We start from the raw sequence: 15,341 nt of genomic DNA on the forward strand, positions 1-15,341 counted from the left end.
TAACAAACCTATCAAATTAAAAGTCAAGCACGTTACCGTGGAAACAATTAAGCTTAGCCCAAAATCACAAATCAGAATGAGGGGGTCCCCGGTATATTTTCTATCTTGTAAGGGGTCCTTGGCTGAAAAACATTTGAGAACCTCTGCTATAGAGAGCCAAAGTGGAACGTCACTTCCTGCTTCAGCACTGTACCAGAGATTTTCATCCGCCATTTATTTTCCCATGGACATTTCGTAAAATGCTTATACAAATAGTTTTACTTGTTCAAACCAAACGGTTCAGATATATTTAGAAACAGGAGAGATCGCATAACATTTCACTCGGACCAAAACGTAAAAAAAATGCGGGTTTAAAGAAAGAAAATTCTTCAATGTTGTTTTTTAAAGTTTTGGTCTGAGTGAAATGTTCTATATGATCTCTCCCGATTCTAAATATAGCTGAACCGTTTGGTTTGACCGAGTAAAACTCTTTTTATAAGCATTTTTTACGAAATGTCTATGGGAAAATAAATTGCGGAAGAAAATCTCTGGTACAGTGCTGAAGCAGGAAGTGACGGTTCACTTTGCCTCTCGATTGCTTATTTCTGAGACTTGTGAGATTTACAGAGAAGAGGGCAGAGCCGCAACAACTCCAAATTCCCGCTAACACTTTTGCAGCCAACCGGAGTATTTTATTCGAATTGTGTTTTGTCTTCCGAGATGAAATGATTTACCTGCGGTTCCCCACAGGACCTCCCATCTCGAGCAGCCATTCATTCTAATCAGTACATCCTCTTTGGTGTGCCTATGTGGGGGGGGGGGGGGGGGGGTAATGAGTTAATCATGGGGATAGTGAAATTGAGTTGGATTGCTAATTATGGAGGGTAATGCTGTGCAAAGAAGCAGGGGATGAGGAACAGAGCAGCAGCCCTCCCCAGGTGAGCAGTTTATGGTGTGTGTGTGTGTGTGTGTGTGTGTGTGTGTGTGTGTGTGCGTGTGTGTGAGTGTGTGTGTGTGTGTGCGTGCGTGCATGTGTGTGTGCGTGCGTGCATCAACTATGTACATTTGCCTCCATCAGTGGAGTCATTACAGTAGGAAGCAGCTGCCTCACACAGGCCCCTCGGTAAAGCTGTGCCTAATAGGTGTTACAGAAAGTCATCAGCAGGGGGCTCCACCCTCCCACACAGACGCACATCCAGCTCACGCCAGCTTCCACTTCTTATGGCACATTTCGACACTTCACATTTCACATTGGGTGCCAAAAACGTCGTCGAGGCACAAGGGAGTGCTGCTGGAATGTGTCGTTAAAAAAAAAAAAAGAAGCAGGAAGCAATGGATGAATTGCAGAGAGCGCCCCCATGTGGATGTTTGGAACCTACTCTCCCAACAACGCCCTCCAGTAACTCGCAGTGTCTTTCTAGCACGGTTCTTGGTTGCTCCTTTAGGGCCTAGAGGCAACATTTTCTACTTTGCACAAATGTTTTTGTGAAAGTAAAGTCTGGCTTTGTCTATTTTCTTCCCACCTGCACACTATTTCTTTCTTTGTTGGCTGTATTGGTCGGCTGCTTTATTGATTGACAGTGTGCAGACAATGCCTCCTTCCTATTTCCAGACTGGTACATCGTTGTGCACCTGCAGCTGTATCACCATCGTCTGACTGCAACATCATTCCTCTCTCTCTCTTTTCATTTTCAGAAGCCTAAGCCAGATCAGCCTCTTCCCCATTCTGCGCAGGCACCTGTGTGGGCACCCCTCCCCTCTACACCCCCTCCCTCCCTCCCTCCCTCCCTCCACCCACACTCGCCGCCCACCCCACCGGCCAGATGGCGGAGGGACAGATCCATCATTTTCGCTTGTGAGGAGCGTGGTCACGTCGGCCCGGCCCGGGCGTGCGTGCGTGGCGTGCGGCGCCTCGGGGCGTGTCCGTGTCGGGCGCCGTGCCAGGGGGCGCTCGTGGGCACCTTCAGCTGTCGTCGTCGCCACCTCCTTCGCCCACCTGCCTCATCAGCTCTGCAGATGCTGCTCATTGCAGGTTAATGTATCTTAGGAGAGTTGTGTCGAGCGACCGCCGGCCAGCCACCCAATTAGAGGAGAACAGATTAGGGTGGGGGGGGCGGGGCTTTCTCACATCGCAAAGTCGAGAGGGCGAGAAGAAGAAGGTGTCTGGTGTGGGCGGACGTGTGTGAAGGTGCAGTTGGAGAAGAAGTTGCGGTTAGCTAGCGGTTTCCTTACTGTCAGAATGCTGTTATTGTTCTCTGCGGTTGTCCGCCTCTGGCAGGCGTACTGAGAAACACTGGCCACAGGAGTGGGTGTAGCAGAGCCTTCTGCCAATGTGGGCAAGGTGTCCTGTATACAAAAATACATCAGAAACTTTTACACACACACACACACACTTTTTTACACAAACACACACACACACACACACACACACACACACACACACACATCCGCAGACATACGCACTCATATCATTTTAATTGCTGAACCCTTCTAAATAGCTGCCGGGATAAATGCGCGCGGCTCTGTTTTTGGCGACGCGTGGAGCCAGGAGTTCAAATTAAATTACATTAAAAAATGCAGCCAATTGCCTTCAAGAAGTTATTTTTACGACTGTGTGTCTCCGGGGCAACAGGATAATGACACTCGTCGCAACAGTCTGGCGGTACCCAAAATCCATTACGCCACCTAACCCGTGGCATTACAGATCTGCTCACCATCATCCAATTTGCCTCCCGTAAATTGTCTTTTCATTCTACGAAGAAAACGGCTCCCCGTTTGTAATATATGTGTCGGAAGGATTACCAGTGTAATATTAATATTCCCGCAGACAATTAAGACAGCACAAAAGGAACATTGTGTCCGTGAAATGACAGTTGAGGGTGTGATACAGAGAGAGGGAGGAAGAGGAGGAGGAGGAGGAGGAGGAGGAGGAGGAGGAGGAGGAGGAGGAGGAGGAGGAAGATGGGGAGATATTGTCGCCATGCTGCGTCGACTAAGACCAGCGTTGAGGACAGAATGGTGGGAGCTTCAGAAAGATAATGAAAACAGCGTGTACCTCTCACACTGCTGGGCTGAATCAATCGGTAAGGGATTCAAAAAAATGTTCATCATTTATTCCCTGCCAGGAGCCTTTCCTGCTCTCCAAAATAACATAAAAACACCAGAAAAAAAGTGAATAACTTTGAATATATTTCACGGTACAATTCTTCTGCCAATCAAAAGTGAAAAACTGCTTTTAGAATCTCCAAAAGTGCGCTCCTCTAAAATACAACAGGGGCTTCCCATCACTTTTCCACCTCGGCTGCGGATGTGGGAGTGAGTGTGCGTCCGAGGGGACGAGCGTCTGTGCATCGGCATGCAGAGGTGGGTTTGGCCCCAGCTGGCCTCACTTTATTATACAGGTCCAGAACTCTGTGGAGGTATAAAGCTCTAACACCGTCTGGCCTCCACGCCAGTGTCCTCGCCTCCACGCCAGTGTCCTGGCCTCCATGCCAGTGTCCTCGCCTCCACGCCAGTGTCCTCGCCTCCACGCCAGTGTCCTCGCCACCTCCGGCGTTCAGTTCGGATACACCTAAACCACGCCGCCTGCTTCACTCATCGACGCCCCCTTCCTCCACATACACTTTCACCATCTGCTGAGATCAGAAGGTACCACTGACCTCAATAATATGGACAAACAAAGCCATCCGCTATTTTTTTTCCTGACGTTTTGCAGCAAATTGTTGCCTGTCGCCATCTTGGGGTCCTTGCGTTGCTCACGCGAGACGCGGGTTTCCCAGAGCCGCAGCTCCGCCTGCTATTGGTCCGTGATCGGCAAGCTGCGCGATGATTGGACAGGCGACCTGTCAATTAATCACCCCCTTTTCTAATGTTTATTTGACTATAAACGAGCGACTTGTATTTACAAAAAAATCAACCCCTACAGTTGTTATGAAAGGTGTAATTAGCTATATAGGCCAGAAACCGTGTTTCGTCCATTCTGTAAACGTGCTTAACCACTGAGACAAAGTGGGGCATTTTAAAGTAAAGTAAAGTAAAGTCCCACTGATTGTCACACAATGTGTGAAATTTGTTCTCCGCATTTGACCCATCCCCTGGGGGAGCGGTGAGCGGCAGCGTGCGCCGCGCTCTGGAATCATATGGTGATCTAACCCCCCAATTCCAACCCTTTGATGCTGAGTGCCAAGCAGGGAGGCAATGGGTCCCATTTTTATAGTCTTTGGTATGACTAGGCCAGGGATCGAACTCACAACCTCCCAGTCTCAGGGCCGACACTTAAACCACAAGGCCACTGAGCTGGTGTCGAGGGGGTAGTCTAAGGTGACCAGATTTATCAAATGAAAATCGGGGACATTTCCAGTCCGGCAATCAATATATTATAAAAATATCCAATGTTATTACCTATGAAATAATAATGGGGGATGATTCCAGTTTAATTTATTTTGTCCATGGCTGTTGTACTGTAATAAACAGTACAACCCCCCCCCCCCCCCCCCCCCCCAAATGCAGAGGACACTTTTCACCGGCCACCGTCAGCATGAGTGTGTTGTGGCCGCATGCATGTATTGTGGTGTTTGTGTGACAATAAAAGACGGGCTTGTCCCGTTACGAGAGAGTACGAGAGAGTTTTTTTAAGACCTACAGCATCCATTGGGACCAACAATGCCATGTTACCTTGTCGGGAAGGGGGCTAAATAATGAATTTTGAAAAACCGGCATATACATGTATATGTACATGTATATGGTTCAAAGGGAACCCTTGACCGCTCTCACATCAATATATCTGAATGAGAATGGATTCTATGAGTCAATGTTTTGATCCAGGCATCCAACAAGTGGTTACATGTTCTGCTGCAGCTCTTTCACTAGATCTTGAACAATGAAGAAGCAATTAGGACTCCACCGAAAATACTTTTTGAGATCTGAGGCTTTTCATAAAACATCCGGCGCTGTAGGTTCGGAAGGCCAGGCCAATGCTGCTGGGGAACACATTGACATTTTGTAAAGGGGCACAGTGAATGACGTGTGTGTGTGTGTGTGTGTGTGTGTGTGTGTGTGTGTGTGTGTGTGTGTGTGCATGTGTGTGGGCAGGGGCGTCATGCAAACCAAAATTCTGAGGGGGCGACATTCGGTGGCGACCAAAGGTCCCCAGCTAAAAAATGTCAGTGGCGACCGAAGGTCTGAATAGATCTGCAATGATTCAATCAGTCTGCCCAGATAAAGTGTGCTGAATCCACTCATGATTGAATCAGTCCATTTAGCTATTTCTAAAATGTTTGCCATTTGAAGCCAGATTTAGAGGAAGATCTCATTTTAAATTATAATTTTTTTATTAGAGTTTAGAGGGATTAGAGTGTTGTGATATCATTATTCGGTTTTAACCATCAATATTTTGCTCCTTTTCTCATTAGGGTAAATACTGTATATGTATTTAGAGATAAACATTCGGCAGCGACCAAAGGTCCCCAGCAGAAAAGTTTTGGTGGCGACCTAAGGTCTGAATAGATCTGCAATGATTCAATCAGTCTGCCCAGATAAAGTGTGCTGAATCCACTCATGATTGATTGATTTATCTATCAATCGTCCATTTAGCTATTTCTAAAATGTTGGCCAGATTTATAATATCTCATTTTAAATTATCATTGGGATTAGAGTGTTGTGATATCATGATTAAGTTTTAACCATCAATATTTTGCTCCTTTTCTCATTACGGTAAATACTGTATATTTATTTAGAGATTTCGGTGATTGTGCTTTTATGGTTATTAGCTTAGTCACTTCCACACTAGCTTCTACACTGCTGCCACTTTTCTTGAAATAGCTCAATCTTGCTTCACCCAAAATGTTATTCACATAAAAAGACTATATCCAGTATCCACAATGCAAATTATTTAAAAAAACTGCATCTTGACCCAGGGGCGGTTTTAGCATCAGAGCTTTGGGTGGGCTCAGCCCACCCAAAGGTCATGGACCGCTGAACCCCTAGGGGGGTCCGGGGGCATGCCCCCCCGGAAGAAAATTTTGTACAGTTTCAAGTAAAAATGGATCAAACTGGCGCACTTTGAGATCAAAATGAAGAGACTAGATCTATGAAGAACTACACACATCAATATCTTCTTTACCGTTCTGTGGTTTTACAGCGATGAAAAAATAATTGTTTCCCTATATATACTATATATATTCTGCATACAGGTTCTATATGGTAGAATTATGCTTGCATAAATAATACCAAAATCACTTCAGGGGAGTTTCAAGTAAAGTAACATTTTGCTTTGTAGGCAAAACAAAAGTAAAATTATATCAAAAGGGAACTTCCTAATTTATTGGCTGGAATAATATTCCGACAAGATAATAATATACTGTAAGCACTAAAGCAGGAGTTTGCAGTCAACTAGTTGAAATTAATATGTGGCAGTATTTGTGGGGGTCAAAATCTATGTAGGGTGTACCACCACAAATAGATCAGTGTATGGGAAACACTGACTATTAAATTGTGTGACTAGAAAGACACCAATAAATCTGAGAAAATGTACTTTAATTTTGAACAACAGCACTACAACGGTGGCATTACAAATGGTATTATGAAATTATTGTGGGAAAAAACAAGATCTGACTGGTTGGAAGTTGGTAGGCTACCACCACCACAGCGTGCAAAAATAGGGAAAGAAGGAAAGAAAAGTGAATAGCATGCCATGCACGCATGTTAAGCTATCATCATCATCACATCAGACAGGCTGTGTAAAGCAGCCACTTGCGATTCTGAAGGGCTTAATTTCATTCAGATAACAAGGGACCCGTTTGAAAATATGTTTGTCACTTATGCCCATATGTTTCTCAAAAAACATTGCATCCATTTACACCCACTTTACTGCGAGCTAGCATGACATGGCTGGCTGGTGCCATGGTAGCCTACCTACCTTCCTCCAGTCCACCTGTTTGTCTGGCAGGCACAGCCACAAGTTCTTTTGTTTAGCCTACGAAACAACGTTACGCGCTAATTTGCATATCAATATGCGCTAATTAAGTAACTACTAACGACTCTGACTGCTCAATGCTCACCTCACAGTTTCATTGATCATGAGTAGGGAGAACGATTGTGTGGACTGTGGAGGACCACTTCGCTGCTGTACTGTGTGTGACCTGTGTGAAGTGATGTGGGATTAGGCAGATAGATGGAGGAGGGAGCGCCTGCGCAGCCGCGGTTCTAGAAACTTTTCAGGTGGGCTGAACCCCCCTAAATGTTTGTCTCAGCCCACCCTAAGAACATAGAGGGGGGGGGGAAACACGCACACAGCGCATTGAGTGTAGTCAGAAACTGCTACTAATGACCACCATGGATTTGGAGAGGGAAAAAAAAAAAAAAAAAAAAATTTTGCCTCTATTTTTTTGGGTGGGCTGAGACTATTTTTGGGTGGGCTAAAGCCCACCCAAAAACGGCCTAGAACCGCCCCTGTCTTGACCTGGAGACATCAAATGGATTTACCTGTGACAGTGGTGGTAGTGGTAAAAACAGCTCACTGCCATAACAGCTCTGGCTAACATTACAATGCTAACTTTAGCTGCATGGTAGTACAAATATAGCCAACTAACTTGCTATGCAAACTATACCTATAATAACTAACAGCATGAATTTTACTTCCCCCTTCATTTCTTTTTTTCAAAAAATCTGAGGGGGCAACTGCCCCCTCAGTTTCAATGGGCATGACGCTTCTGTGTGTGGGTGTGTGTGTGTGGGGGGGGGGGTGTACTGTTTATTACAGTACAACAGCCATGGACAAAATAAATTAAACTGGAATCATCCCCCTTTATTATTTCATAGGTAATAACATTGGATAGTTTTATGATATATTGATTGCCGGACTGGAAATGTCCCCGATTTTCATTTGATAAATCTGGTCACCTTACTCTTCATAGCAGATTGACGACAGTCTCCTTCTCTAAAGGGACACGTTCAGCCAGGCTCGCAATCTTCTCCTCTCTCATCCCTTTCAAGCAGCGTATTAGAACATCTTATCACCTCCCTACTTAGGCTAAACAGTCTCTTCCGCGCGAGCCGGGACGTAATGGAAATATTACATTTCAATGGGTTTTAATACTTAAAATTCCTCGCTCACTCGGCGTGGAATATTTATGATAGTAAAAACACATTGCATTTTCCCAGACTGTTCAGAAGAGAGCTGCAGGGCACAAGTGTGCCGCAGACGTTAGCCGGCTTCCGGGAATATATTGTATCTCGACATGGTCGCTGCTTAAGTGGATTTATAACTCATAAAGAAACGATCTATTGGGAGCGCCGCGCACATAAACGCCACTGTGTGCGTTGCCTCGTTCACTTCGGAGAGCGGGTGCATCACACGACAAGAAGAGAAGTGGCCCTTCTGAAGACGAGTGAATAAAATGTCTGCGTGGCATCGTTATCCGCGTTGTCACTTAACCATGCCGCCGACTAGAAGCGGAACACAGATGTGTCACAGACGGTCCGGAAACGTCGCGCGGACGTCATGTGGAAACACTGACACACGAGACAAAAGGTGTTTTTGACACGAAAGAACCAAAAAGGCACCAACACGCGCCGGACGCCATGGTGGAGAAGCGTGGACGCCATGGTGGAGAAGCGTGGACGCCATGGTGGAGAAGCGTGGACGCCATGGTGGAGAAGCGTGGACGCCATGGTGGAGAAGCGTGGACGCCATGGTGGAGAAGCGTGGACGCCATGGTGGAGAAGCGTGGACGCCATGGTGGAGAAGCGTGGACGCCATGGTGGAGAAGCATGGACGCCATGGTGGAGAAGCGTGGACGCCATGGTGGAGAAGCATGGACGCCATGGTGGAGAAGCGTGGACGCCATGGTGGAGAAGCATGGACGAGGCCTTTCGGTAGGCGGAGGGAGGACTGTGTTCTTCCCTCTCCGGTGGTGCTGGAGAAATATATATTTAAAGCAGGCGACACAATGTGTTTATTTTGGACTCATATGCTACAGAGCCCCCATAGTGCTATGTGCTATATCCACCAGGGAACAAGTGTGTGTGTGTGTGTGTGTGTGTGTGTGTGTGTGTGTGTGTGTGTGTGTGTGTGTGTGTGTGTGTGTGTGTGTGTGTGTGTGTCTGTGTGTGTGTGTGTGTGTAGGCGTGTGTGTGTGTGTGTGTGTGTGTGTGTGTGTGTGTGTGTGTGTGTGTGGGTGTGTGTGTGTTTGTTTCGGTTAGCAGGTCGCTCCGAGCCTGAAGGAGGAGGGGGGGGGGGGGGGGGGGGGGGTGGATTGTGGCTGAGGGGGGAAGTTGTGTTCCATTTTTTGTAGAAGTCCCTTTCAGTGGGTTCAGATTGGACACATGCCAGGAGAGGAAGACGCATTGTCTTCCTCACTTTGAACACGCCGTTTACTACAGTATGAAACACCCTCACGAGAACATGCATTATGCATTCTTTGGATGAAAAAAACACTGAATATTCATATATCATTGCTAACTTCCATCTGTACAGTTACATTCTGCTGTTATTGTCTGACTGTTGCTGCACTTTTGTATCAAATGCCTATTGACAATTTGTTTGCAGTCATCTCATATCAACATTTTGGATCCATCGCCCTGTCAAATACAGCATGAGCCACATGACTTTGTCTGTTGCAGCCTGGTCAATGAAAAGTGTCCCATTTGGTTTGTAGCGCCATCTAGTGCTTACCCTATCTAGATAGTTCTGAAGAGATATGTGTGACACACACACACACACACACCTGGATGCAGTGTCTGGTCTCCACGGCGACAGGTTTCCCCTCTCTCATGCTGTCCGTGAACCAGCTGATGTCCACTACCTGCATCTTGGGGAGCTCCTTCAGGCCACGCCCCTTCAGCCACGCCCACAGGCCCGCGGCCTCGTTGTCCTCTGACACCACGTGAGTGACCTCATCGCTGTAGTAGGACAAGAAGAGGGTAACTGTCAAATGTCATTTTGCAGAAAAATAGTGATGAACATATTAGACATTATTCCACTATTCCAACTCAAGCTCCAACAGTGTAGAGACACTGCGGAGCGCGTCATCATTCAGAAGCCACGCCCAAAACGGGGGAAAACAGAAACCCCCCCTCCAATCCTGGCGTTCTCCTATGTCACGTGCATGGTTGCGTGTTGCACAAAAAGATCATATATACGGAAGATGAACACTGCAACTTACTTCCTTGACAGCTAGATCCACATTTTTCTTCTCGCCAATTCTCAATGGCTTCCTTGTTTTGCTCAGGAGTACAAAAAAACTTTAAGTGGCGATTTTTCACATTTGTTGTCTGAGCAGCCCCACCACACAACAGCTTTTAGCTATGTTTAATTCAAGGAAAATGACACCGTTGTGTGGAAATGAACGGAGCTTTTCCCCCGTGATGGGCGTGGCCTCTTTCATGCAGTGTCTCTATGCTGGTTTCTGATCCTAGGATCCAGAGATCTGCTTGAACTTGAAGATCTACTTGACTATTTGTTTCAGCAGCCTCTGCACAGTGGAGCCGAGCCGTTCAACCAGCATCTCCTACGGCCCCGCGGGGGCTTTCTCAGCAGACCTTTCTTCCTTTTTATCGTGGTCCTCCTCTCTTCTGCTTCCCGCCACGGTGCTTAACTCACCATACCCAATCAGGGCACCCAGCTGTGCATAATTACCCTCTGCACGCTCCTCCTCTTCCCCTCTCCTGGCATGGGCTAAATCAGTGGAACAGCTCCTTAAGGGACGTCCCAGCAGAGCTCAGGCTGCGGCCTAATTGGCCAAATCACTGGCGAAACTAATCGGCCACTGATGGCTTCGCGTTTGAAAATGCCTCCACAACACAAACAAGCGGACGAAAGAGACGCTCATTCAGGGATGCACGGAACATGGAAACAGCTATTATCTCCACACGATCGCCTGAGCGCCGCGACAGAGAGATATTTTTTTTACTCTTGGGTCGATTCCCCTATAAGATTACAAGGGCTGAATTGCTACGTTGGCAACAAGATTGGAGATCATAAGAGACGAACGGTTTCCCTCTCTCGTCTTGCCGTGTTTACCGAGATAGAATCCAACACCCCGGACTTGGATCCTCATCTGATGCGCGACCACAGGGAACGTGAAACGAGGCAGACTGACATGCAAATGAGCTCGGACGCTGAACGCAGCCCCGCCACTATGATTGTACTTCCCAGAAATCAGCGGGACTCTGAGCCCAGGCACAAGGACGGGCTAAAGTCAATGAGCTTTGATATGGAGAACTGTCATCATCTCCCAAACCGGGCCTGTTCCCTGCCACAGTGCCAACCAAGAGGCAGAGGAGGGTGTCCATAACAACATGAATACAACCAATGCCTAGTTTACACTGCAAGACTTTCCCCAGGATTTTACACAGGATTTCCTGTCGGGCTCAGTCTGTCTTTGTTGACTCTAGTCTGCAGTTGTTGTCTGCAGTTATTGTGCCATTCGGCAGCAAAATCTGCTGTACAGATTTCTAATCTGTGAGTGTAAACTACCTGAAGATTTCTAGTCTTCAAGTGTAAACTGCCTCCCGACGCCAGTCAGAGCCACAAAGATTATATAATGAAAAAACATCGCATGGATGCAACTGGGACGTATCCTCAGTGATGTACCCTGGGGTCATAGGATGTTTTGGGTCTCGCAACATCATACACCCTCGCCCAGGTGACCCAGCCGGGGCTGGCCAAGCCCCAACTTACGTCCCAGTAGCTACCCACGGTCAGCCCTCTAGGAAGGGTCGAAGGTGGTCACGCGGTCAGGGCCACTGAATCCGCTGCTCCAGAACTACTCCGCCGGGGCCGGGGGGGGGGAAGGACTCTGGTACGTAGAGGGACCGGGCTCTGTGGGTTGCCACCCGGCCGGGCTCCTCCCTCGTCTCACCAGGTCTAGGACCTGTGCGCTGCACCAGACTCCCCCGCTCCAAACATCTCATATATCAAACATGTTTGAATTTCAAAGTGAAAAGTCTTGTACTGAGTCATTTGTGTAGTATTTCAGTCAGTTTTTTCTTGTCTTGTAGTGCAAACTCCCCAGTCTTTTCATAATCAGTCATAATCTCAGTCAGTCATAATCTGTTAAAGATTTCCAAAGTCTTCTAGTGTATCACAGGCATAAGACATCAATATACTTCAAATATGATATGCTAAGGTCGGCCTACCATGCCATGTTCTCAAATTCCCTTTCTAAAGCTTACGCACCACACTGCAGCGGACTTTGTGCATTTGCCTTTTGGGGGCGGTAGTTCTCAGGAGACATCTTCACTGAGGAGTTCTCAGGAGACATCTTCACTGAGGAGTTCTCAGGAGACATCTTCACTGAGGAATATACGTGATGATTGTAATTAGTTAGTAAACACAAAGTAAATTAAATTGCACACGATTGTTATTAAATTTACCTAAGAAAGAGCAGGTTTTTCATGCCTCATCAACCAAGATGTCATACGGATAAACAAAAGGAAACAGATAATTAGCATAGGCAAGGCAACAACTTAAAGTGACGATGATGATGATTGTAAGTGAACTTGTGCTGCTATGAAGTGTGTGTGTGTGTGTGTGTGTGTGTGTGCGTGTGTGTGTGTGTGTGTGTGTGTGTGTGTGTGTGTGTGTGTGCGTGTGCGTGTGCGTGTGTGTGTGTGTGTGTGTGTGCGCGCGCGTGTGTGCGCGTGTGCGTGTGTGTGTGTGTGTGCTTATATATTGTGTACGTTTGCATCTGTATGTATATCTCTGGCCATATGCTGGAGGCAATGTGCCCCGTTATTTGTGTTAAGACTAATGCGCGAGGTGTCGTTATCAAGCATGCAGCTGATATCAGATTTGTCTGCTTGCAGAATTAATGTCGGTTTGAGGCGCGCGCACGGTCCACTTCCTGTCGTTGGTTTCAAACAATTGTATCAAGCCAAGTGTAACCGTAGGAGCGCTCAAGCTGTGTTTCTGGGAATGCTGCCATGCCCAAGCTGCCGCACGGCTGGCAGGCACCCTTAGACATGTGTAGAAGAAGAAGCGCACACACCCGCACACACACACACACACACACACACACACACACACACACGCACACGCACACGCACACAGACGCACACACGTGTGCACACACTCATACACAAACTTTAAACTCAAAGACACGCACAAACTTTCTCTCTCTCTCTCTCTCTCTCTCCTTCTGTCTTTTACTCTCTCTCTCTCTCTCTCTCTCTCTCTCACACGCGCGCACGCACGCACGCACAGACACACTCAGACCCTCTCATCCGAGCAGCTCTACTGTACAGCTGAGCTCCAGCCGCCTAGCTAGCAGCCCTGAAAACAAAGACTACTTTGGAACATGGGAGGATGCACCACCACCAGCAGCATCAGCAGCAGCCTTCAATGAACTTGGCACTTTGTGACGGCGGTCCCTCTGTGTTCGCTTTGGGTTTCAACACTTTCAATTAGAGACTGGAAAAGTTATGGAACCGTGCTGTGCCTGTAATTAACGCACGCAATCGGCGATTCGTCCGTTGCTAGGGAACCAGGAACCATTTTCACGAATTCTCAAAATTGCTCCCAGTCAAAAGAAATCTTCCCCTAAATGCTACAACAACAACAAAAGCTAAACTCATTAAAAACGGTTTGTACAGTATGTACTTCCTTAGGATTCTTCCAATGTCTTTAGTTGACTTGCTCCTATTTGCCAACAGGCTTCAGCCGGGCTGGCCAACTTTGTTCCCTGTCTTGAATGGATTTCTAGGAGCTGTGAGTTATGGTTGAGCTAGAAAATCCACTAAAGTATCTTAGAGACAGAATGGATGCCCTCGCCCTTCCTGATTAAGTATTAATGGGACAATATGTGGCTCCCCGATCCGCTAATAGGGCCTTAAATTATCAACTGTAACACTTTATAATAACCATCATTAATAAATGGTAAGTTAATCGTTAATCAAACTTTAGTTAATAGTTATTTTGCTGTTAACAACCATTGAAATTACAATTCATGTTTACACAGTATTTAAAAGTGATCATCGTATTATAAACATCGGTTACAAAATAGCCATCCAAAGAATGTTTATAGATCTGTCCCCCCTGTGTCCCCTCTCCCTGTCTTTCCTCTCTCCCACTCTGTCCTCCTCTGTCCCCTCTCTCCCCGTCTTTCCTCTCTCTCACTCTGTCCTCCTCTGTCCCCCTCTACTCCTCTGTCCTCAGGACATCCCTACTAAGTAAGAGTGAAGTAGTTGCAAGGAAAGAACATGTCTCTTCATTTTGCATTTTATTTTAACCCTCAAATCCGGTCCCATTCTTCAGGATTGCTCTGTCTACTACACAGAATAGCCGCGCTCAGTCAGTCCTCTCAACACCATGTCCTGAGGATGAACTGTGCAACAGGGCAGTCGTGTCTTTGACTATTTACCCTGAATCACTCACATCACATCACAGCTGTATGAAGCCACTTGAAACCAAACTGAGGCCCTACGTTTTGTCTTTGTGTCCCGCCACACAAGACAAAATAACCTTCTGAAACACAGTGAAAACCCAGAAAATCAATCCCGCTATCCAGTGATTCATTCAACAGCCTAGTAATTCTTATGTCTTTGTTCTCTTGACCATGAATCCAAAAAATGCTTCTCAGATACCAAAGACAACAAAAGTTCCCAACCTGAGGACGTCTTCCACGATGAAGCCCTTTGACCTGGCCAGCTGGGTCAGGAAGCTCCTCCTGCTTCGGCCCATTTTCCTCTCCACCAGGTACAGCCTGTCGTCCTGAAACTTCACCTCTCGCTGCCTCTGGACGCCGGCCTCCACCGGCCTCCGCCTCTTCCTCACACCACCAGGCCCGACGTGATCAGCATGGAGCATCTCTTTGCGATGACTGTCTCCGGCACCTCTAGGAATTTCTGATGCAGAATTTGTGTTGTGCACCGAACTTTGGTGATGAAGGCAGTCAGAGCTTCAGGCTGGAACAGACTTGGCGAGGGTTGGCACAGACAGGAAAAGCCTCTGGCAACAGGTGTTCATGATTTGGTGTTTACCAAACAGAAACCAACAGCCACAGTTGAACAGTTGAGCATTGTGGGGGGGAATTATAAAAAAAACACCCTGTTGGCATCAAGCACAAACATACAGGCAATGACACAAGTTTGGAATAAACAGCACCTGATCCAGCTACTACTTCAAAAAGCTGGTCAAGAGCTTTCATGTAATTGCGATTCTACAGCGCTGGCTGGAGCCTCGCTCCTCCTAGGAGACGCCCGGGCTTTGGTCACCTCTCCAAACCCCCACAGCTGTCCTGCCATGTCCAGGTTCATCTCACCACCTCACCGGCTCATTATGTCCAGACCATCTGCTGCGCCGCTTTCATTAGCTCACCGCCTTAAACCAGTACCTTTGCAGCTCGCTCCCCTGCGAGATCCCA

General features: G+C 47.1%; 1 protein-coding gene across 1 annotated transcript in view; it reads right to left on the reverse strand.

Moving 5' to 3' along the window:
• LOC310796428 (DNA nucleotidylexotransferase-like) overlaps positions 1-14,785 on the reverse strand; it is a gene marked incomplete at both ends in the record, with an annotated part of 65,456 nt that extends 50,671 nt beyond the window's left edge. Inside the window, 3 exons of the mRNA XM_083658613.1 lie at positions 2,212-2,325; positions 9,705-9,879; positions 14,586-14,785. Of these exons, the coding sequence (XP_083514739.1) occupies positions 2,212-2,325; positions 9,705-9,879; positions 14,586-14,785 (489 nt within the window). The remainder of the gene's footprint in view (positions 1-2,211; positions 2,326-9,704; positions 9,880-14,585) is intronic.
• Between the last annotated feature and the right edge of the window lie 556 nt (positions 14,786-15,341).

This window comes from Poromitra crassiceps (genome assembly GCF_964638095.1).
Source record: "Poromitra crassiceps genome assembly, chromosome: 22".
In the NCBI taxonomy this organism is placed as follows: Eukaryota; Metazoa; Chordata; class Actinopteri; order Beryciformes; family Melamphaidae; genus Poromitra; species Poromitra crassiceps.